Source organism: Larus michahellis, chromosome 11, assembly GCF_964199755.1.
Source record: "Larus michahellis chromosome 11, bLarMic1.1, whole genome shotgun sequence".
Lineage (NCBI taxonomy): Eukaryota > Metazoa > Chordata > Aves > Charadriiformes > Laridae > Larus > Larus michahellis.
The window spans coordinates 4,124,387-4,148,094 of NC_133906.1; the positions used below are offsets into that span (position 1 = coordinate 4,124,387).

The following is a 23,708-nucleotide window of genomic DNA, read 5'->3' on the forward strand; positions in this document are numbered from 1 at the left end:
TGAGGCTATGAGGCCAACATACAGCAACAAAACCAATATATTTTAGATGAGTAAGTCACAAGATTTCCTGTTTCCCACCTCCCCCCCCAAGATTCCCTATCCGCTGTTTATTCCTTCTTGCTAAGTTGGCATGGGATAAACAGCACAAGTGGAAAGGTCCAGCAGTTAGAAGTTACTTGGAGAATCTGCTTGAGGTGCAATGATAACTGAATTATTAAACAAAGAACATAATCAATATAATAATTCCAAACAATATAATAAATACAAAGTAGCATTTAGTGACATGGACAGAAAACCTACGTAGTGTCATTACAACCGAGTCCAGTCATCAAAGACAAAGCAGAGGCAGGTAAGCAGACGAGCAGGAATGCAAAATGTGAAACTACTTTTGTAAAACAGAAAAAGGATGTATATTAGGCTGTATCAGATAAAAATCACTGAGCTATGTAATAGTTCCCCTGTGCTAGAAAAATTTTAACTACACTTGCATTCAAACTAAGATGAAAAATGCCTGAAGACTGATTCTCTTTAGCATGTATCCCCCACATCAGCATTCCCTAAATCTCAGTTTCTGAGACAGGTAAGGAAATTAAACAAACTATTGGCTAACAGTCACACACCAAGGGAACAGAACAGAAAATTAATCGATGCAAATATTTAAAAGTCAACTACCACCACACTTATTTTGCTTATAAAAACAAAACGTGAAAAGAAAGGGCATTTTACTACAGATCCAAACGTCTCCATGTGTGTGGAATTACATAGAGGTGACTTCGCCTAGTTTTACAAATGAACTATCCACCTAACTTCATAGGAAATTTCAGGTTCTTCTGTCAGCACAAACACTAGAATTTTTCAGAAAGTAAATCAATGAACAGACTCACTCTCATTCCTCTTTAAAATATACTTCTAACATTATTAGCAAAGCCTTTTCCTTATTCTCTTCTTAGCACGCAACAGGCTTTTTTGTAGTTAAATTGCTGTACTAAATTGTCTGAAATGTAACGCTACCGCAGGAAAAATTAATCATGTTTGCAGCATTTTGTGACACGCTGTACCAGTGTTTTATCAGCATTTTGCTGTTACCAGTTTCTCTCTTCTCCTGCTACCAGTTCAATTTGTTCTGGGCACTTGCTATTAGAAAAATTGTAGTCTCTCTCAAATCACGAATTATACTCACATCCAAATTACCCAATAATATATTTGCCAAACACTTAAGTCGTCAATAATTTGGAGTGGAAGTAGGATTAGTTTTTAAGTCCGGAAGTGATGGTATCAATTCTGAAACGTTTAAATATTAGTTTACAAATATTGCTTATAGCTTAATAGCATCATAGACGTAACTTCACAAAGATATTGGCTCTAGACAGTAATTATATCCTCAGCCTAATGTTGCAGTTAATGGACATACACATTTCAATGATAATTGCAATGCCTGAACGTGATAATGTGCCTTTATTAGCAGCTACAAAATAAAGCTCAGTTACAGCCAAGTGCAGAGCTGAACTATGCTAATTATTTATTTTTAAGATTGCCTGATTTGTGTTAGAAAATTCTAAAATAAAATAGCACAGCACTTAAACCTGTGCTTTAATTGCAAACATGCGATTAAATAATACCTATATGAAGATTCATGCAGGTTTTAGTTGTCACAAGCAATGAGCTAAAAGACAATAAGTTGGTAAGATAAAGGTGTAGGTAAACGAGGAGCAAATACACTGCACAACAAAAGAAAAAAAAAAAGGAGATTTTAAGGATTTAAAGATTTTAAACAGCATTGCAACGTAAAATTTGGGAAAAGAGAAAGCAAAACAAAAATTCCCCAAGCAAATGCAGAAGAGAAAGTGCTGTATAGTCTAAGAAGAAAAATATATTGATTCCTGCATAAAACAACCAAGCAAAAAATGCCAGAAATAAGGACACGTGAAAATGAAGAATACTTTACAACTCAACTTCATGAGGAAACCAATGTTTATGACTCTGCAAAGTTCTTAGCGTTTGTCTTTATGTCCTGATAGGTTCTTTGCTGCACAAAATTTCCAAGTAATGGAGAAATTCAATAAAGAAATGTCTAAAAGTAGTTAAAGAACAGGCACGGTGTATTGTGATTTAAAGTTTGCCAAGGCATTGTAAGTAAGAATTGCTGTCTAGTCCCACGAACTAAAATGTCACAGATTCTAGCTCACTTCTTTTTTGTTCATTGGTTTGTCTTTTTTTTAATTTAAAAAAACAGAAAAACCAAAAATTCTGCACTAAGTACTTAAAGAATTCTTCAAAGTATTAGATTTCTTCAAAAGAAATCCAATTATTTTTCACATGAAGCAAGATGGTCGTCAGTGCAATCCACAACCCAGAATTAAAAATAACTACACATTTTTATAAGCAATGGCACAACTAACTTATCTTGTACAACCTTTAGACAATTAAATAAAGTTCAAATATTAGTTCAGGAATGTTTGCTGAAAGTTCTTTCTGCTTATGGCAGGACAGGAACTAGGACAGAAAACATGAAAGCAGGTCTGCCTGAGTAATATTTACTTGAGTAAATCTTCTCTAGCTCCTCAACTTGCTAGAAATTGCTAAGCCAGTCGAGAAGCCAGAGTCTCAAAGAGGAGAACACCAATGCAATACACACGAAGCAACATTTTTTCTGAGAACTAGAACAAATAAACCCCACACTGCCAATTCTTTTGTCCAAAAAAGCTGATAAATTCCAAACAATGAGCTGCTGCAAGCCAAACTGGCAACTCCAATCCCACAAAAAGATCCTGCACTTCAAAAGTCTGAGCTACAGATTTGACTAGTTTTGTGGTTGTCTCCATGCTGGAAGATAGATATTTCGTTCAAGAAACATTAAATGTTCTCATCTCATTTTTGCTCCTTAAAGCTTTGGAAACAGGATTTTTCTTTAAAAGGTGTCAAATAATACAACTGTATTTGTCCATTTCAGTCTTACCTTTCCCAGCATTTTGACCATACTGAATGCTGAATGTACGTAAAATGCTTGAAATCTCTTGGAAATTTAAGTTGGTGCCTTGTAACCTCTTAAGTTCTGTAGGTAAGCATAATATCATACTTGCTCTGTTTTAAAGCTAAAAATGTTTAAAAGAAAATGTTTACAAAAACGTCATTAATAAGATTTCTTAGGATATTTGCATCAGTTCTACAGATTTGGAAAAATCCTGCAACAATCTGATCACCCACCACAATAACACTTGCTTATTTTGATTTCTGTACTGGCAATTATATTCTATTTAATTCAACATGGACTGCTACAGGAATTTGGAGGCTTTTTATGACCAGAACTATGCAGTGTTTCCCTCCCATCATTTATCTGGAAAAAACACATACCTGTTGTGTTTGATAAAACAACCCCAGTTCTGCTTGCTACATTCCTTTCCTGCACATATAACCAAAGAGGGAAGGCTACGCGCTGCCTCAAAAGGCAAAGAATTTTGCAACAGCTGTTGAAGCCTTTCATCAGTAGCAGATGGATCCCAGCCCCACTGAAGTCAATCCCTACTTTCTTTTCCTATATGAACTGCACGGAGATTGGCTGAGCACGGTGCAGTAGCTATGAAACAGAGGAAAAATGAGATTTGGCCCAGGGAAGTGAAAAATACCAGTGCCAATATTTTTCTTCCGAAACAACCGTTCTTTATTCTTCCTAGAATATGCCTTAGAAATAAGTTGTACCCAATTCTCACTATGATGCTTCCTTAACAAACTCTAAATGTTAAACTTAAATGAGAGGCATTTCATGCAATCTGAAAAATATTCAGTTCAATTAAAAATAATTGATGCATGGTGAAATAATTCTTCCCAAAGCTGCTGTAAAATCTTCAAAAAATAAAGCTACTTAATAATTTTCATCTCCTACAGGCTAGAGAGAAGCATTATTGCATATTAAAAATTGGAGTGTGGTTTTCCCAGAGGTAAAAGAAAGTTATTAAAACAACCTATTTATTGTTGATATAACTATCCATTTGTGCTACACAAAAAGTAACAATTTCAGTACATTAAAAGAAAAGCTAATTAAGGCATAATTAGTATTTTCTATGTTTTGATAATTAAGGGTTAGTTGGCTATTTCTTTTCAAATTTCTATTTGATGTACCCCAGCAATGCCTTTAATGAGCAGCTAACACTATTGAATCCCTGATGGCTGAGGAGTTTAGTGACCACTACTACATTACTTTCATTTATCACTGCCTCTTTACCTATAAATTAAAGTAGCCCTGTAGCTATGTTGATCTACTTTATATCAATTTCTTCATCTATATCAGCTGAATATGTATGGCATTAACCTCATTTACTAGTTTGGAAAAGCTGAATTAAAATGAGATCTAATTTCTAGTGCACAGAACAATTTCAAAACTGCCTGCTAATTTCCAGCACCTGTCAGTGTTGTGATCTTCACCTCGTTGTAATGAAATAAAACAGTATATATATTTTACAGCTCAGAGAAGGATAATCATTCATAAGTGTTAAGATATCATTAATCACGAAGATGCGAGGACCCAGAATCTTTGATGAGACGCCCAGATCAACGGCTTTACTTGCAAAGATCCCCATTAAAGTCAGTGGGACTGCTGCAGATCTCTGGGTCTTAAATTGGGCAGGGTGAAAAGTAGTCATATTCTGCACTGCTATGTATATTTTTTTTCCCTTTTTTTTTTTTTTTTGGCTAGGTCATGCTTCTGTGTCTGCAGGCAATGTAATCAAAGAAACATACATATGCTGAAGAAATATAAATATAATACAAAACTAACATAAGTCAACAGAATACACATTAGAAGACAAACCTGTGTTCAGAGGCTAGATGATACCTGCTTACGTGCGGTTTTAGCTTTCAGCTACTGCAAACAACATACAGCAAGGAAATAATATTTTTTCCTCCCCTCTAAACACACTGTAGTCTAAATTCTAAACCCTCAAAATATTTTCTTATCATAACGTAGATCTACCTCATATGTCAAGTCTATAATTTAAAAGCTTTAAAAACATATATAGATGCATCTCTGAATGTTAATACAGTAACTTCTTTATATTGACCACATAAGCAAACAAAATATGTACAGGATACAGTAAGAAGTCCCATGTACATCCCCTCACCCCAGTTTCTAATCATGTTTCTTGTATCTGTAAAGGCTCTTGACGATACACCAATCTATGCTCGACACCCTTCTTCACTCTCACCTGCCCGAGACTGCAGACCAGAGGGGGTTCCCCAGACTCCTGAGCTGATGCACCTTGGGAAGGTGACAACTGTATCCCTTCATTTGCACACGGGGCTGTTTCCCAGAAGAATCAGAATTCTAACTCCCACTTTTCTCCCTTGGGTACCTACCACTTTCACTGGGGCAAAACAGAAGCATGGCTCACTAGAACACTCTGCACACTAGCTTCCCTCCTGGAGGGATCCCTCAAATGACTGCCACCTGGTACAGATTAAAATTACCTCCAGACCTCTCTAAACACATCCAGGGCTACTGGTTGATTGGAAAGAGCAGAACAGGGAGCCATTAACTGCTTCACAGCGGAGCAAAAATATTTACCAATAAATTCTTTTTAATATACAAGAAACCACGGAGTTTGCAAGCATAACTATGCTGGTTAAGACTATGGGTGGGATTGCTTAAAAATTGCTCTGCCTATAAGAGCTGAAAAAAGAACATAATCTGTAATCAGGCTCTGTTAAAGAGCACAGCTGACTCAAACACTTGCTAATTCTAATGTTGTTTGCCCCACACTGCCCTTACCTAACGTGTGAACAGGTTCCAGTTTCGAGCTCTGTTTCAGGACTGGCAATGGTAAACCAAAGGGATAACTCTAGTTAAATAGCGCCACATGCTGTAGAAAGTAAACATGACAAGCGCAAAATTAAGATAAAATCCTTCATCTCAGGCAGAACGTCACCAAAAAACCAGAGTGTATGTACATGATAGACAGTTCTATACCCTAATGCTAAACCCCACAATAGACTTATTAAATACACTCATATTATTAATGTAATTTATTTCTCACGTATAAAACCACTTGTAATCGCCCACTAAATACTTCTATTTCCAATGACAACATATGTAACCAAAAGCATTCCCCCCCAAAACTGAAGATGCAGAGGAACTAGCAATAAAAACAACTTTACTTCTGGAAGCATACATTTTTTAGGAGCACACTATTAGCATAACTCTTAATTGTACCTCAAGAGAAAAGTCTTCAACGAAAACCATCTTTTTAATAAAATAATTCTAAGCTGTACAGACATGAAAAGCTGAACTGAACACTGTTGAAAGTGTCAGGACTCCAAGTTATGAAGATGCCTTAAACTTGTTTCAAGTCAAAGACACAATTCTAAGTTAACTTAAGAAATTTTAGTAATTAACTTAGCTAAGTTGAATTTCCTATGATATATTAATCGGCAAAACTTATCCAACAAGTTGCAGTTTGATTTACTCTTGGCAGTCTCTCACTAGCAATTAGAGACAGTGGGAGAGCCAAACGCGGCCGCCCATGCCATCAGCTGCTCATCCAGCCTCTCCGGGGGCCGTTTGGAAGAGACGCAGCTTGGACCACCCCAGGGAAGGCTGCGAACCCCTCCTGTTGCTCAAATCTCTGATGTGGCTGGAAGCAGGGAAAGGTCCTGGCTAATAAGTCTTGCCATTTTATCCTTGTTTAGCCTAAACTGGCATCCCGAGTGCAAACATGCTGAAGTCTATCATGTGTGTTAACAAATCAATTCTGCAGTAACACAAGCAGCATTCAAGCACAAGGAGCAGACCTCCAGGTCTGGTCTACCTGCCACAGCAAGGAAAGATCTTGCATTGTTACTCATGAAGCATCTGCTCTAAATAAAAAAAAGGCAAGTAAAATACATTCTTAGCAACGCCACCTTATTTTTTGCACTTGCCATGGGAAGTTAGCAACTTAGCGGAGATGTCACCAGATCGTCTCTAAATCACAAGCTACCCGATGAACATCTCACCTGTGGCTGGATAACTAAGACAAGATCTTCCTTAACATGGATAAGTGAGGAGCAAACTCATGTTTTGAGCTGGAAAAGGAGTCAGTCTCCTCTGCCAACTCTCCATATTCAAAGATAGTGTCATTCCTGTCATCTCAGTACCCATTTTCCTTTTAAAATGGTTGAAATGAGTTACTTGAAACATGCCAGGCTAAAACAAAAGCCTGAAATAAAAGAAAAAGTCTTTATCGGTGGTTGATCGACGTAACACACAACGCAAACAGGAGGGCTCATTGCCCCCCTAAGCATGCCTTTCACTGGCTAAGCCATAGCAAACAACCATGACCATTCATAATAGTCTTAGTAGGAAGCATGAGATTAGACCAGCAGGACTTCTGGTTTATTCTGCACTTTACGGAAGAATGAATTAAGCATACCTGGACATAAATCAAAAGCCCCCATCGCATCTTGGGTAGTACACGCCAGTAGTCCATTACTGGTACAGTTAAAGAGCTTTTCCTAAGTCTTCCTTGCTACAAATAAAGCCAATTACAGCCTGTCTTTCCCTTGAAGGGCACTGAAAACATCTAATCGCCAGCTTTTCGAAAACAACTCTTGGCATCCTTTTTTTTTGTCCCACCCCAATATTCTATTTGCTAAAGCAAGACACAAAGGCACTGCTTTGGTTTATTTGTGTTGTTGCACTCTCCCATGTGTCTACAGTTTACTTAAAAGTGTGGTGCCCAAAACCAGACACGGTATTCCAGCTGAAGCCCAGTCAGAACCAAATATCCAGAATGGAGTAAGAAATTCCAGCACCTGACACAATATTCCTACTACTACATCCACAAAGATGTTGTATTTTTCTTGTGTGCAAAACCAACACATACTGTTGAGTTACCCCTGCTTAGAACACATCTCCACAGCATTTTCTGCCTGATCAGAGATTTCCCATTGGTAGATGTAAGCGGGAATCTTCATTCCTACGCATGGTGTTTCACCAGCATTTTAAACTTTCAGGTTATTTCTCCAGCTTACGAAGACCTTTCTGGATTCAAATCCCGTCCTTTGCGATCACATTGCCTCCCAGCCTAGTGCCACTTGCAAATATAAATAAATAATTGGATAGTTGTTGATATGTTAAGAATATTGCAAAGGAAAAGTCTCGTTCAAAACAGCAATGTTTCCTCTAATAAACAACATGTGTTTGACGTCAGGAATCAGATTTCAAGGCAATATTACACTCCGTAGAGTAGTGGCTAACAGCGGCACACTACAGTAATGCTAAAGCTACCACAGATAGAAGCTGAGACTACAATTTCAGTAAAGCACGCTGCAGTGCTTTTCCAGCCAATTTGTTCCCTACTAGCCTGCCAGCATCCAAATCAGCAATATGCAACAAAAAGATGACTCTATGAAGGCTAAGTCATATCAGCATTTAAACAAAATATGTATCGATAGACAAACAGATATTAATAGTGTTGTACAGTACCTGAGAATCCAGTCTAGTATTCAACAGAAATATAATAAATATGTTCATTCAAATGTCTATCTGACGCGAAAGACAGTATCTTGATGTATTATTTTTGTATCATAAGTGTAATCGTACTAAAAGTATATTACAGTGTCATGGAAGAGATCTCCGAGGGTTTTGCTAGTCTTCCTTAGTCAGCAAGCCCCAGTGGAGTGTTTAATAAGAATTTACCTAGCCAATTTTCTTTTTCTATAATGAGTTTGCTTTTGTTATGTACACATACTTAAGAATATGCGTTAATTAATGAACAAAACTTCTATATTTATATAGACTTGTTCTACAATTTCATTAAGACTATTCAGCCTCCTCTAACACTGTTTTTCTGTATGTAAGCATATGATCAAATAGAGAAATAGTCTCAAAAAATTATTTCAACGTGGCTGAAGCATGCAGAATTTCCATTATCCAGTCTGTAAATAAAACAATTCAAGCAATCCTGAATATTTATATAAATGTGTATTAACTTAGTCATTTGATATATGTCTCATTTTTCTGCTTCCAAGTGTGAGCCTTTTTATTGCATATTTGTAGATAGCTGCCAGCAAGACACACAGTATCAGAGGATTTACAACTGTGAGGGTAGAATGCCATCTGCTGCTATATTTGCTGCTACAGCAGGATAAAACAGAAGAGTCACACAAGTGCTGCCTTCTGCCTTTCTCTTAACTGCAAAACGTATACAAACGCCTCTTTTTGTTTTATTAAAAGTTTAAAAAACCCCACCAAAACTGTGAGCACAGATGCCTTTACACACAGCTTTTGTTACAACATCTGGTAAAATAATGTTGGACCATGGGATTCTATCAATGCAAATAGAGGCCGGTGTATCTGGCCTATTAGAACAAAACCAAAAAGGAAGTGTAATTTGACTGCAAACTAAATTATAGTGATAGATAATGTAATCAAACCACAAAAAAAAAAAAAAGGCACACTTTGAAAATACATTTGCAATGAACTACGGAGTGGCTAGACTGCAGCTAGAATTTAGAGACAGCCCCCCTCGAACTGTTATGCACCATGAAAGCCTTGCTAAATTCCCACTTTCCCAGTCTGGTTACACGCAAGACACACATCATAAGCAAAGGCAGTATACGGAAAATGATGTATTAAGAGTTTCATTCACGTCCACTTAACCAGGTGAGGGGGAAAAAAAAAAAACCACAAAAAAACCAAAACAAGACAACAAAAAGCCATTTTCTCAAATTCATACTACAGTTTTGCCCCTCGTCCTTTTGGTAAAAGCTAATTCTTTCTGTTCAAAGTGCTCTCCAATATCAAATGAACACATTAGCCAGCATTTTTCTCAATAATTAACCATTTAACCTTCCACACACAATGCAATTGCAGAGGCAGTCTTATGGTTATTCAAAACATATCGCTGAGCTGGATAAATCCATACGTATTGAATTCTTGTGTAGCTGGCAAGCGTTCAAGTTTCACATTTTTTCTACCAACAACGGAGCTCCAGCTGATTAGGTATAAATAATGTACTTTTTTGCACTCTGCATCACCCCCACACAAACGCTTCTTCCAGCTTTCTGTAAGGATGGACATAAAAAGCTTGGGTATACAATCTCCTGTAACAATCTATTATAGCCTAGTATACATCAATAGGGCTTCTCCATACAGTTACACCTCAGTCAGAATATAAGGTGAAATCAAAACCCTCAAAAATTGGATAGAAAGAAAAAATAATCCGGGAATTACAACTACTGTACAGCCATGTTGCCTTTGCAGGGCCGTCAGCAGGAGTTTTGCTAATGAAAATACCAGGAGCTTGAGCACGTTTTACTGTGTACCTTCTATTACTTAGCATGAGAGCAGTGCATCATATTTAAAAATAACAAATCAGCTTTGAGAAGTGAAAGGAACACATTGCTTTCATGAAAAAGTAATTCAGTATAGTGTAAAACTTCATTTTTAATATTAAGTGAGGAACCATTCGATAAAGTCGAAGCACAGTTCAAACCTGAAGGGATAAAAGAATTCTCGAGATTGGGACCGCTCACCAGAAAGCAAGGACAGAGTACTACACAAGTAAAACCAAATCTCAGTCACTGTCACAATTCTTGCTAAAGATTTGCTTGGGGCTCCAACAGAATTCTTTCAGTCTTTCTCAAGATCAATTGATCTCATCTTACTGACATTCTCTTTATAACATCTATATTATGACTGTCCCCTACAGTTAAGGTGAATTAACTGCTGCTTCTTCAAAAATGCATCTTACTTTTCCCCCTTCCCTATTTAAAATGCAGAAAAGCCAAGTAATGTGAGAAATACAGTGGAAACCACATAAATGAGTAACTGTCAAAAGAACAGAACTATTAAAAGAATAAATCTTGTGTACCCAGCTGTGAAATATAACACAATATAGCAGAACTCAGCTAAATGTTTGAAATAAAAAATTGAAATGCAAAGTAACCTAAAATGGTTTAATGAACATAGCTGTTAAAATATTAACTCCTTGCATGCCAAAACTCAAAAGAATACATGATACGGAACCCGCTCAGATGAACAACGCAGGAATAAGTTCTCTCTCTCTCCATCCATCTAGCCCATCAGCCACCAGCTAAGCTCAAGACCTTTTATGTGTAAGATATATTGGCAGGTCAATTTCTGCACAGGCTTTTTTTATTTCAGATGTTGTGGTTTATAGCAAATATTTACCTTTGAGGTGTGCTGAAGCTGGTCTCCCACATATGTTTTACGGAACTGATCCAAGAACCACAGAATTGCCAGTTCTACTTTTTCATTACTGGACTGCGGTAACTGGGCATCCATCAAAGATATCAGCTGAAAAACTCTTAATGACAGAAAAAAAAAAAAAAGACGACAACATTTTCAGGAAGAGTTCTCCAATTAAATTATACTGTCATAGCTAATTTCTTTAGGAACCCATCAGCCATTTTTTGTTTGCCTAAGTTCCTTCTAGGATTTTGTTTTGTTTAGATGCTAATTATGCTAATTGACCACTAAAAACCTAAACATAATGCTTTTCTAATTACTTTGTGACTTAAAATTTTCTCAGATACGTATGTTATACTGTGGTGAGTTTGTAAAATGTTTTTTTCTTTCTTAGAGCATCAATTCCATGATGAAAGAAACAAAGAAATCTGAGAAGCACGGGTTGCAAACTGCAAGTGCAAGATAAGAGCTGTTCGAGTTCCCTGGAAATTTAAACTATTCTCCTTATAAGTAAGTTTATGCAGTATATAACGCACTGTCTGCCTCGCTTCTTCCCATTTCTGTCTCTCCAAAAACATCTCAACAAACATGTATTTTCTGACCTAAATCCTTACTTGGTATATATATCTCCATATTACCAGGACTAATTTCGAAGAATCAATTTTGGCCTACACCAGCGAAGAAAAATTTAATGCCTTTTTTTTTTTAAAAAAAGAAAGAAATATTTCCTTATTTAATTTCCCCTGTTCTTCTGCTATCTATTCCTTGAAATCCTAATTCACTAGCAATTCAAAAAATTATTCTCACCTTTTGCCAGTTGTGAAATATATAGTCAGTAGCTACTTCATCTGTAAGCCTGTATATTAAAACCTCTCACTTTTAATAAAAACATAGTGGAAGACTGCTAACACCACAGAGCCCCAGGGTAGATTAGGAAGGCAAGAAACAGAGGAGGGAACGTAAAGCTTTTTATCCAATTCTGAGTTCTATGCTGTTTTTCCTGTGTTAGCTAGTGGATGTAAATAACAGGATCAAATATGCACGCCGTTTTTAACAATCATTGTTTGCACCCACAAGTATAAGAAAGTGTTTCCCACAAGGAATACATGCCATTCACAATAGTCCCTAACTCATCCCTTGCCCTAAAACTTGCACTAAGACGACTCTAGCACACATATTTTTTAAATCTAGAGCCTTCTTTTTTTATTCCAAGCTCTAGTGTAAAAATAAGTTTAAATTTTCAGTGGTTGCCCAGCAGTTCCTCTGCACTTTACATGCATTAATTAATATAAAGGAAGTTGTGCAGAAAATAATAGCCATCACTCACAACTAGTTAAACTAAAACTTGATACAAGCATAACACACAAATGAACACAGGTGGCTACATGGGCATATCTAAACGCTGCTTACAGTAAGAGACATATTTGCCTTGAATTCTCTTCCCTTCCTCTGAAACGTAGTTTTGAAATGATACCCCTAACGACTCCTTCACTGCTCACAGTGATGAACCAGGAAAGATCGAAGCCAATGAAATTGTCTTAATCCACAGAAAGTAAGTACAGTCTTTGAGCACCCACCATCCAAGAAGTGGACAAAAACTGCAACATTTAAATTCAGAATATCTGCTGATACTAAACATCATTAAAAAAATAATCAAAATAAAGAATTCAAAACAAGCACTACTTACCGACAGGATAATTCTCCATCCATGGCATCATGTTCATCAGTACTAGTGTACGTTAATCGTCCTCCCACAAAAGTACCCACAAAATAGACAAGCCATGCCAGACGTCCTAACATTAAAAAGAAAGAAGAACAGTTAATGATTATAAACCATGATGCTAGTACAATACATCTCCATAAGGTATCAGTAGTTCTATAAGGTATCAGATTGCAGAATGCTGCCGAGAGAATGGTTTGGTTTCTCCCTTTACCAGACTGAAACCTACCCAGACAAATCAACTAACAAGAACATCCTATTAACCTGGACACGCTTATAAATAAAACACAAAAGAATTAACCTAAAATGCAAATTAAGCAAACTCAGCCTGGTAAGATTAGATATGCAATTAATCTAGTATCCTCACTTGCCTGCCACAAGTTACTTCAAGGCATGGAACAATTTTACCTACAGTGGGGATGCTACATCTACTTATCATAATAATTGAGACTCACTACAAATCTACTTGTTTCTTAGTTCTATTTCAAATAAAGAATTCTTTGAAATGTTAAACTGCTATCTAAAGTGATCTGCATCTAAGACAGTATTTATGTCATAAATATTCTTCAAGAAAAGTTTGTGAACTACCAGATAGTTTTGAAAGTCTCTGTGGGCTGTTTTCCAAGAGGGTTTGAAAGACAGAGCTCACCCCTTTCAAGCCCTGCTGTCATGCCTTCCGATCTGGGGGATTATTCAGCTGCCAGTTTCCACTAAAGCATTTACAGGATCCACTGGCAAAGTCCTTATCAAGTAAAGTACAATGTCAGGATGATAATTTCTGTAAAGGTAAGGTTCCATAAATAACCCCTTGAGTTCATGTACGTAGTGTATTTTGTATAGACTTTCAAATACCAAAATCCTACTTTATGAAAATGGAACTCTTAAGTTTATAAACACTGAACTCAGGGGAATTCTTTTTGCCTTTATCTGCTGCAAAATCATTGCCATGTTGCAAAACCTGGATTATTTTAATCTCTAACACATTAAGGTGGAATATTTTAAATTGGACCTACTGATACCTACTCAAGCCACACAGATTCCTACTTCAGCTTTTTGAGTTGTGAATCCAGTAACTAATTGTTTCTCAGGAAAGATGCATTATTTTTCCCTAAAGTAAAATCAAAACCAAGACCCGAATAGCAAAGTAACATAGAGACCTGTTAAAACTTCAGGATACTGATAAAGGTTTCTTCCTCAACTGAAATGCACTGAGACTATAGAACATTAAAGCTACTTTTAGACTCCATCTTTCTTCGGCAAAACAGACTTTGTAATAAATTAACACGAATTGTTTGAAAAAAACAACCCAGCAAAGACAACTCGGAATAGTTTCCATGTAAGTTAAATCAAGTTACAAACAAGGCTTCTCAATAAGTGAGATACTTACATAAACTAGAAAAAGTCTTGCCCTCATGGTGAGCATTTTACCAAGTGACAACAGTGTAACTCACAAGAGTGAAGACAATACCCTGATGAATAAAGTGTCTTCTGAACACATTTTGAAGTTGAACATAAAGGATAAACTACAGAAAAACAAATGAGGTCACGATGTGACCTGTGATTTCGGATATTTCTACATACGACGACATGCACAGTATCTACCAAAAGTCTTGAGGTTTTATTTCATGTTTGTTTCAAATCTCTGATAAACTAGTCTTCATTTACATAACATTAAATTTCACTTCCCTCATGTTTTGCATTGCTGTATTTTGAAAAACCCAGAACTGAGCACTGAATGCTCTACTTCCAAGCTCCTTCAACGAGCCATGATTAACAGTTCTGAGTATCCTTCCAGTATCCTTATGGCCTGAATCTGGTGACTATAGATCATCAGTACTTCTGTTTCTGTCAAAGGTATATAGTTCAGTATGTTCTAAACATAAAAAGGATGCTGTGGTCAAATATACATGAAAAGATAGTGCAGAGTATGGAATAACATGCAGATGATTTCAACACAAGTACGGGAAAGCATTACGGTTTATCCTAAATCTCAGTCTTATTTTTAAAAAAATACCACATAAGTACGTGTCCAGGTTGGACGGGGCTTGGAGCAGCCGGGTCTATTGGGAGGTGTCTCTGCTCAGGGCAAGGGGGTTGGAACTGGATGAGCTTTAAGGTCTCTTCCAACCTAAACCATTCTGTGATTCTATGTAATACAGTTTGAGATCTATAACAGAAAACACTGTGTGACAGGGAACAAATGACTTTTGAGACAAGACAAGACACGACACATGAAGAAGACTACCAAATATCTTCTCGTATTGTTCCTGTTCCACTCCTAATAACCTGGAAGGACAGTATCAACTGTCCTACAACCAACATATTTCCCTGTTTCAAGACCTGTGCTTCTTCACAAACAAGACTCTTCCAAGGCAAACCCCATCGGACACACTACACATTACAGTAGCAACAGCAGTTAATTTAGGACACTAAGAGATTGCACCATCATTAGCAAAACATCAAGGAACTGAAGCCTCCAAGAGAACAGACATTGCTCAAATGAGTTTAGCATTAACAGCTACTAAAGAACGGCCATTTGAAGATGTACCAAAAAGCAACTGTGAAGTGGTGCTAGTTGGTTCAAAGAGCCGAGCCACATTTAGGCCAATAATCTTTATAAAAATAAAACCCTGTCTTCCTTTTTACAAATTGCAGTAACTCATTTTTAAGCACGTAGTTATTTTCCTGCCGATAGCCCTCTTCTCTCAGCACAATAGCAATTAATAGGTATGACTTCCTTCCCTCCTTTATACCTTCACTATTTAAAATTTTCAGTGCATTTGCTTTTGCAATTACTGAGGCAGACAACATCTTTTCTTTTAGAAAATAATTATAGCTGTAATAATCTGTAATTATGGTTTATAACAGCAATAATCCCAAAGAAATCAGTCATTACCATAGATCACAAGTAATCATTAACTACTGTTAATGACCCATTTCTTGGGGATTATTGTTTTAGTAAACCATGACTGCATCACTATTGATACAGAGAGCAGGACAGTATAATAAAATGAGATCTTAATATTACATTAACTTATTTTGTAACATTAAAAGCCATTAAACATCTAAATTTAACTATGTATATCTAGGGGATACAATGGTTATTGTTCAATATGAGCACAAGTGTTTAGTTTGCAGAAAAGAAACACAATATTTAACCTGCATCAAATGTTTTCTGACGCATAACGGCAATCCCCAGAGCACTGACACTGAAAGACTCCAGCCGACTGCTTCCCTTTGGCCCCCCATGACTGGGGAACCCAGTATAAATTCAGACCACAGCTGGTCAATGAAGTCAGGTCATTAGTGAAAGTTCTCCCAAATAAAAAGTTGATAGGTGCATAGAAGAAAGTGGAATTAATAAAAAGATAAGAAGGTCCTATGTAAATTAGTGAAAAATGGCTCCTATATAGAAGAAAACCAGCATATTCAAACTGTCGACAAAAGAACGGCAAAATAAATCACAAACATTTAATAGCATGCAAAGAAACAGCTGTATTATGCAGTAACCTGTCTCACCTTTTCAAAACAACACCCTTTATCCATGTAAAGATGCAACAGCCATAAGATAACTATATCAGGAAAGAGCCAGTAGTTATAAAGACAATATAAATGTGACACAGAGAGGACCCAAAATAGGTATATGAAAAAAAACATATTTAAGAAGTACTTATTATTTTTACAGCTTACACTACAATAAGTAACTTGAATTTCTTGAAAATTAGGTAATTCATCTTAACAGAGCTGTCAAATAAATGAAGGTTTTTAATGTTGCATTAACTTTAAAGACAGATAAATGCAAAAAGAACAAAAGTTAACATCCTCACTTCCAAAAAATGCTCATCAAGTTGCAGCTGGTTCCCATGAGGCATTAAAACGTTGATTTTTAGAAATCAGACGTTTTTACAGCTCTCATGGCTATATTCTAAAGGCGTAACAAGATGTTAAAACAAACGTATCAACTGTCAATGTATCATATTTAATACAACTAGTGAAAATGTGGTGCAAGGTGACTTGATCATTAATTCCTGTTTGAGACAAGGTCTATCTGCCGTAAGAGCACCACTCTTTCATATGCAAGTATAGGGGTACTGGAAAATAACACACAAAGTAAAAATTAAATTAAATACTAACCTTCCTGAACTGTGATTTCTAGTGGATTCCTACTAGAAGAGTGCAATAGTTTCTGGTAGTTTTGTGCATTTTGGTCAAACAGCTGTACAAGAAGCGTACAGGTCTTTTCGTATTCACACCTGCTGACTGTGCACAGTTGCTCCAGCTGTTGGAAAACAGTAGCTGTATCATCCAGTGGATCTTCTAAGCCATCTCTGGAATAGAGATAAAAAGTAAGCACTTAGCCGCTATTGCTTAAAAGCTGATGCTGTTTAACCATGCAGATCTTGAACCACTGTCACTGAACTGCTGAACTATAAAAGCCTTAGCAGCTGGTGAACACAACAGACAGACATACGATCTCATTTTATTTACACACACGCCCATACACATCCATACAAGCACAGACACAGTATTCTGTTTGTGCCTTCCTCTCAATAATACATAGTTTAAAAAGCAAAGAAGAGAGGAGATGAGGTTGGCAGCATGAACACAGAAAGGTAAATCCTGAAGGATTAAGGTCCGCTGTGCCTGAATAAAATATCAATGAGCAGAATCTTTCTCAGATTGGAGGAAAGAATGAAATACTTAGTAGAAATGGATTTTGCATATTCATCAAATTAAGCCAACAAGCAAGCTTCAGTAAAATTCCATGCAACTGCTTTATAAATTTTTATTTTATTCTGCTGTAAACAAGCTGTGACCCTATGGAATGCCGGTAACCGAGACCAATAGCTCTTGCCATGAAGTGTAACTATACTCATTACACAAATCCCAATAGGAAAGGTTTATTCATCAGAAGGTTACCCTTTTGGTGCACAGGCAACAATCAATCTATAGAAAAAGACAAGATCAAAAAAGCTAACAAAGCTAACAGTGCTAACATTCGAACTTTGAAAGATACACAGCAGCTGAAAATCCTGATGTTCCAGATGGGCTGAAACAGACCTCTTTCTCAGGTATTTACAAATATACGAAATAGAAGTTCTCCTTCTATTTTGCAGAAAACCACTCTCTTGTAGACCCTTTGTAGAAGAATCATTAGTTCTTCACTCAGCCTTATTCAAACAGCAGAATAGCTACTCAAACGCCTGAAAAGGGCAAAAGTTATTTTCCTTCCATTGTTCCAAGATACTTCTTTGTCTGAAGGACCAGCTGGATGGCTCCTGAACGGAGGGTGACGTTATCGACTACACTGGTTTGCAAGAAAAATGGTCATTCCAGAAAACGGGATTTGTTTGCAAAGATATCAATTAATCTCCTTGGAGCAAACGGAAGAAGTCTTATGAAATCAGTTCCCAGACATCCCATGTTTCTCAAGAACGGTCTGGACATTTGATATTAAAGTCTACATTTGATATTGCTGTCTACAGAAATGCCACAACTAAGGGCCTTCATCACGTAAGAGAATAAGACAATACCCCAGAGGTATACAAATCACTTAGAGCTAGGAACAGATACATGCCAACAGCATGACCAAGACTGTCTTAAGAATGATACGTGCTGGCAGAAAAGATCACTACTTTCCTCACCTTCTCCCTACTTTTTCAAAAATTAGAAGGCTTACTCCTTCACAACGTAACAATGACATCCAGGAGAATCTCTCATCAGTGCTAAACACAGAAACTGAATTTTCAGTGCTGATGGTGATGCTGAGGAAGAAAACAGCACATTTCAATGGAGCTGGTCATGCCAGATGGTTTGACCCAGAAGCTTAGCCCTACTTACTGAGTGCTTCAAGTCTGGAAGCTGATATGGAACGTACCACTCAATAGAGAAGAAAGCCGAGACATGAGGGTTCAACCCTGAGATACCACTACAGAAAAGCTGAACAGAGAAGAAAACTTAAAAATGCCAAAAGAAGCATAGGCTGGTTGAGAGGAGGCCCAGAAGAACTGACTGCACCTGCAATCACCTGCTTGTCCTTCCCTGTTGTAGCTCTGGAAATTCCCCTAGGTACTCTTAATTCTTGTTCCTGAGACAATGATAGAGAAGCTCGTGATTTTGAGCCATTAGGAAGTCAGCTTTTAACATACCTATGGTGAGAACATAAGGCAAATAACACCAACTATGGGTCAGTCTCTAAACAGTAAGATTTGCAGATGTGAGATTTTGCCTGAGACAAAAGGAAAACAATAGTGAAGTGGAATGCGCTTCCTCACACAAACAGAGCAAGTGACATCATCCCAGTAATGTAAAATTGAAAAGGAAAAGCAGATGTGGCTTGTTCTGCAGTCCTGTAGTCTGACAGGAGATCCTTCCAGCAGGAATTCATAAAAGCCCTTGGAGAAAATTAAATCCTTTCAGCAATCTAAACATTTTTTTCTTATTTCCTATATTATAGTGTAGACTGTAAAGCCTTTACTTAGACTGTTAAAAAGAAGTTTTGAACTAAGAAATTTTAAATTGGCCAATTTCAATCTTGCCACTCTCTATCTTGTTCTATTCTGTCTCATCCTTTCTTGTGCATGGGGTTCATTCTGCTTTCCCCCATTACTCAACCCTCCATGGCCCTAGAAAGTGACTCATCGAGAAAACACGTCACAGCTGAACAATATAGTTAAATTTAGATAGTCTTAAAAAAAAAAGGGGGGGGGGAAATAGGCTTTTTTCAAAGCACAAAAGCCCAAGAGAGGAAAAACAATTAGAATTTACATTTGATTTTGTCCTGGATTTAATAAGCAAAAGGAGAAAAATGGTATCAGCCGATTAAGATAATCTAAAGAAATCACCATGGTAACCAGAACCAGCGTACTTAGATTTTAAACATAATCGAAATATAATATGCCAACAAATCAGAAAATTAAACATTCCATATTACAGTTTTAAAGTTGCAATTACAAGTTTACCTTATAACGACAGGAACACATTCCAGTCTAGAAGTAATATAAGCTTTTGTTATCTCAGGTGCATATGTATCTAAGAGGTGGGGTTCTGCCGTTTTCACAAAAGGTACAGACGCTACCATTCTTTGCCACAGAGTTAGCAAATAATGAACGCTATTTGGAGCAAACTCCCAGTGCTACAAGAAAACAAAACATACTTCTGTTAAAGCATCCCAGTGTGAAATTTCAGTTGCGAAACGTGATGCTTTTACCTTAAGTAGTCTTACTCATTCACGTAACTACTAAAGGACCCAGTCAGAACTGAGACACACATTATAGAGTAGATGCAGAATTACTTGTAGACACTCTCGCCTCCTTCAAGTGAAATCCACGATTCGAAACGCAGAGCTAGGCCTAGGTTCTTACACAGTGCATGCTGAGATTCAAATGCTAGAAAAGGGCCATTAAAAAATCCTAAACCTTGAGTGGAAAACTGTCTAGAGCCACCCAAGAGGAAACGCAAAGAACAGAAATGCACCTCAACGTTATTTTCTCTTCAGAACTTACGGAGCTGCCATTGGCAACGCAGAAACGCAAAGGTCAAAATGTTCTCCTTAAGGTCACTACCTTCAGCTGTTACTCTGAAGAGCAGAGAAAGGTTTTGGAGGAAATGCTGAAATAACAATCGTATTACTCAAACAGTGTGCATGCCTTTACCTCGCTGTGCTTAAAAAATTAATCTGTAAGATTTTTAACACTGTGAGAATCTCGATCCTGTGATACGTGTCCTTCTCCTACAGATATCGGTCCCCCAAAAAGTTAGACGTTATTCCAGGTAGCTTCTGCTCTCAGCAGCTCAGCATACAGGCAACTGCGTGTGTGTACATATATATACGCACAAAAGTAGAACTCAAGAACCTAGTCATTGTAGGCACTTCAAAGTTTACATGGGCGCACAGGTGTAAGTATTTTAGGGTTGGATAAAGGGTTTAATTTGTTGGATTTTTATTTTTTTTTTTAAGGGTGAAGACTAAGGCTGGAGGATTAACATCCATCAATCTCCAAGTTCAGTTGTCATTTTCGCTTTAAATCTGCTCCCATTACAAAACTTCATAGGAAGAGCGTGAGGCAATTCTAAAGAACTCAATAATCTGAGTTTCATCACTGACAAAAAAATATTTTTACGTAAAGAAAAGCCCCACCACCTCCTCAAAAAACACCAACACGGAGAAGCAGGATCAGTCCTCTTTGTCATTCAAGAGTTGAAGAAAAGAGAATACTTCTGTATATATTCTTACCTGTAGGCTAGTAATAGTAAAATTTGCTATAAGTTGGATGACTTCAGGGTAATCTTTCACCACTACTAGCTCTCCCAGTTGATAGTTTGTCTTTAGCCGAGCCAAAAACCGACAGAATTCATGGTAATTACCCGGATCAGATAAACCCTAAATTTGAAGAAGCAAATTTTTACAAGTTAACAGCTTAATCTGATAGAAATTTTATGAGCATTATTGCTAATTGGGTGACAATTCTATTTGCATAGGGGTTTTGCTTTGTTTTGAATAGAAAATCAAAGCAAACAGATGTCTGGCTGAAAGTGGTTTAGATAGATTCAGTAAATTAATGAAGACTGTAACTGGAAAAAACAAATCCACACCTGTTTTAGCATTTCAAATAAATAAAATAATAAAAAAAAGATACCTGTGGATTTTCAAGTATTTGTTTCACTCCTTTGATGAGATTACCAAGATATTTGGCACGTTCTGGATTGCTGAACAAAGATCTCCTTGTAGAAGCAAACTGAACTAAACAAGAAAGTGCCTGAAGAATAAAAAAAAAAAATATCCTAAGATTAAGAAAAGTTAAACTTTCAGAATAATCATCTCAACGTTTGCAGCAATCCAACGTATTGCTGTCTGTAGTACATTCTGTGGCTGAAGATTATTTTTGCAGCAATGTCTGTACCATCATTGAACACAATTATGGCTCAGTTTTAAAATGCCATTCTAGAACAGCTTCCGACTTCAGCAGAACAATTGGGTGGAAGTTTTCTATGTGGCTGAGTAGTGCCAAACTGGTGGAGGAAGGATTTAAATGCTTTGAGTTTCAGAAATGAAAACTGGGGCTGAAGTTCAAAGAAAAGACATCATGACTGGGCACTGAGCCAGGAGTCTCACAACATGCTAATGCACAGAGTAAAACAGGGTCTTTAGGACAAAGTATAGATGTAAAAAGACTATTTTCCGCAATTACTTGAGTGCAAATCACTGCGTGTCACTTACTAACTGAGACAGCATTGGTGGAAGAGAATGATACAAATCAAAAAACAGGTCCAAGGTCTCTGGCTCCAGGAAAACTACGGAAAAAGATAAGTTGGTTTTATCACTCTCTACAAGCAGTAATTAAGTACCTTTATTTCACTAGTATCATCATCTTTTTAACAAAAACAAATAAGAGTGACATATCACTGTAGTATCAACTATGAGTAGATGCATTAGTTCATTGAACAGTATTAAACAAAGCATTATTCTCTTATCACATTTAATCTATCCTATAGTTCATAAAGAATCCTTCCTTTAAACTGCAGATGATGCAATACTTTGACAGTTGCTGGTCTGTAATAGATGTAGGTAAACTGATTTCTTCAGGTTACTACAGTAGTACACTAAGACACAACAAGTTCCACGTAAAAAGGATTAGTTTAGTCTATATTTAAAGAAACACAAATTTTTAACAAAAGTTCCACGGCCTATCCTGAAGTCTACAGACTGATAAACAGAAAATCATACTTTTAAACACCGAGTTACCTATTCACTGTGGAATCACATCAAGTGAACTATAACATTACCCTGTTTTATGAAGGGGTAACAACAGGGTACAAAGAGTTCACCAATAATTCATAATTAAGCAATCCCACAAATTAAGTAACATTTCAAAGTTGTTCCATTTATAAGCATGATTTTATATGAAGACTTGTGTAAAATAAAGCATCCCATAACAAAGGTTCATTTCCTTAGGCACTCTTTGTGTTTAACAACGGACAATTTAAACTACCTAAACTAAAATCTTGGGAAAACCTGTCCCCTTCTCCTTCCTAGGGGGTCTTGAGAAATTACTGTGACTTGCCCAAATTCAGCCTTTTGTCAGTATTCCCGTGCTTGCCATATATTATTGCTCTTCATCCCTCACACTGCAATTAGAGGCTACTGTACATTAATGGAGATGGAATGGAGTTATGCATGGAAACTGATGAAGAACAGCATCATTGAAATAAGGAAGAATATCAAACGCTACAGAGTGTCACGCTATACAGGTAAGCCAGATCTAAACCCCCCATCTCGGGTGTGGGAAACTGTGTAGTTGCTTTAGCTAGAAGTAACAGACTTCCAATCAGGCTCATTATTTTGCCAAGAAGCTGGATAAATTAGCCTACAAGGAGCTCCATGCTGCTAGTGCTAAACTGTGTCCATTACCCAAGGTAATTTCATCAAAGCTAGCTTGGACATATTTATACCAGTCTGCCATCTGCACTGTATAAGCCCAGCAAGTCAAACCTCTGGAGTCTAAGAGCCAAGATGCAACCCTTCTGCTGTCTCCATTAAGAGGCTCACACACTAGAGGAAACAAACACGCTACGAAAAAATTCACACAGTTTTCTCATCAGGAAGAAAACAAGAGAAAACAGACATGCTACAAATGCTGTAGCTCTTTCAAGCTGTTCATACGTCAGGGATGAGAACAGTATTTAGCGTCTAATTAGAATAATTTGATCTACTATGAATATCTTTGTTATAGACTACATTTACTATTTCTGCCTATAAAAATAAAAATAGCAAAAGTATGATAAAAGTAGCAGAAGAGGTTTAAA

The 23,708-nt window shown here is 37.0% G+C and overlaps 1 protein-coding gene across 1 annotated transcript in view; it reads right to left on the reverse strand.

The window, feature by feature from the left end:
• RANBP17 (RAN binding protein 17) overlaps positions 1-23,708 on the reverse strand; it is a 159,782-nt gene that overhangs the window by 122,387 nt on the left and 13,687 nt on the right. The window contains exons 8-14 of the mRNA XM_074603816.1: positions 22,123-22,196; positions 21,542-21,661; positions 21,139-21,285; positions 19,865-20,037; positions 17,037-17,230; positions 12,870-12,975; positions 11,165-11,300 (exon numbers count right to left, since the gene is read on the reverse strand). Coding sequence (XP_074459917.1) covers positions 11,165-11,300; positions 12,870-12,975; positions 17,037-17,230; positions 19,865-20,037; positions 21,139-21,285; positions 21,542-21,661; positions 22,123-22,196 — 950 coding nt within the window. The remainder of the gene's footprint in view (positions 1-11,164; positions 11,301-12,869; positions 12,976-17,036; positions 17,231-19,864; positions 20,038-21,138; positions 21,286-21,541; positions 21,662-22,122; positions 22,197-23,708) is intronic.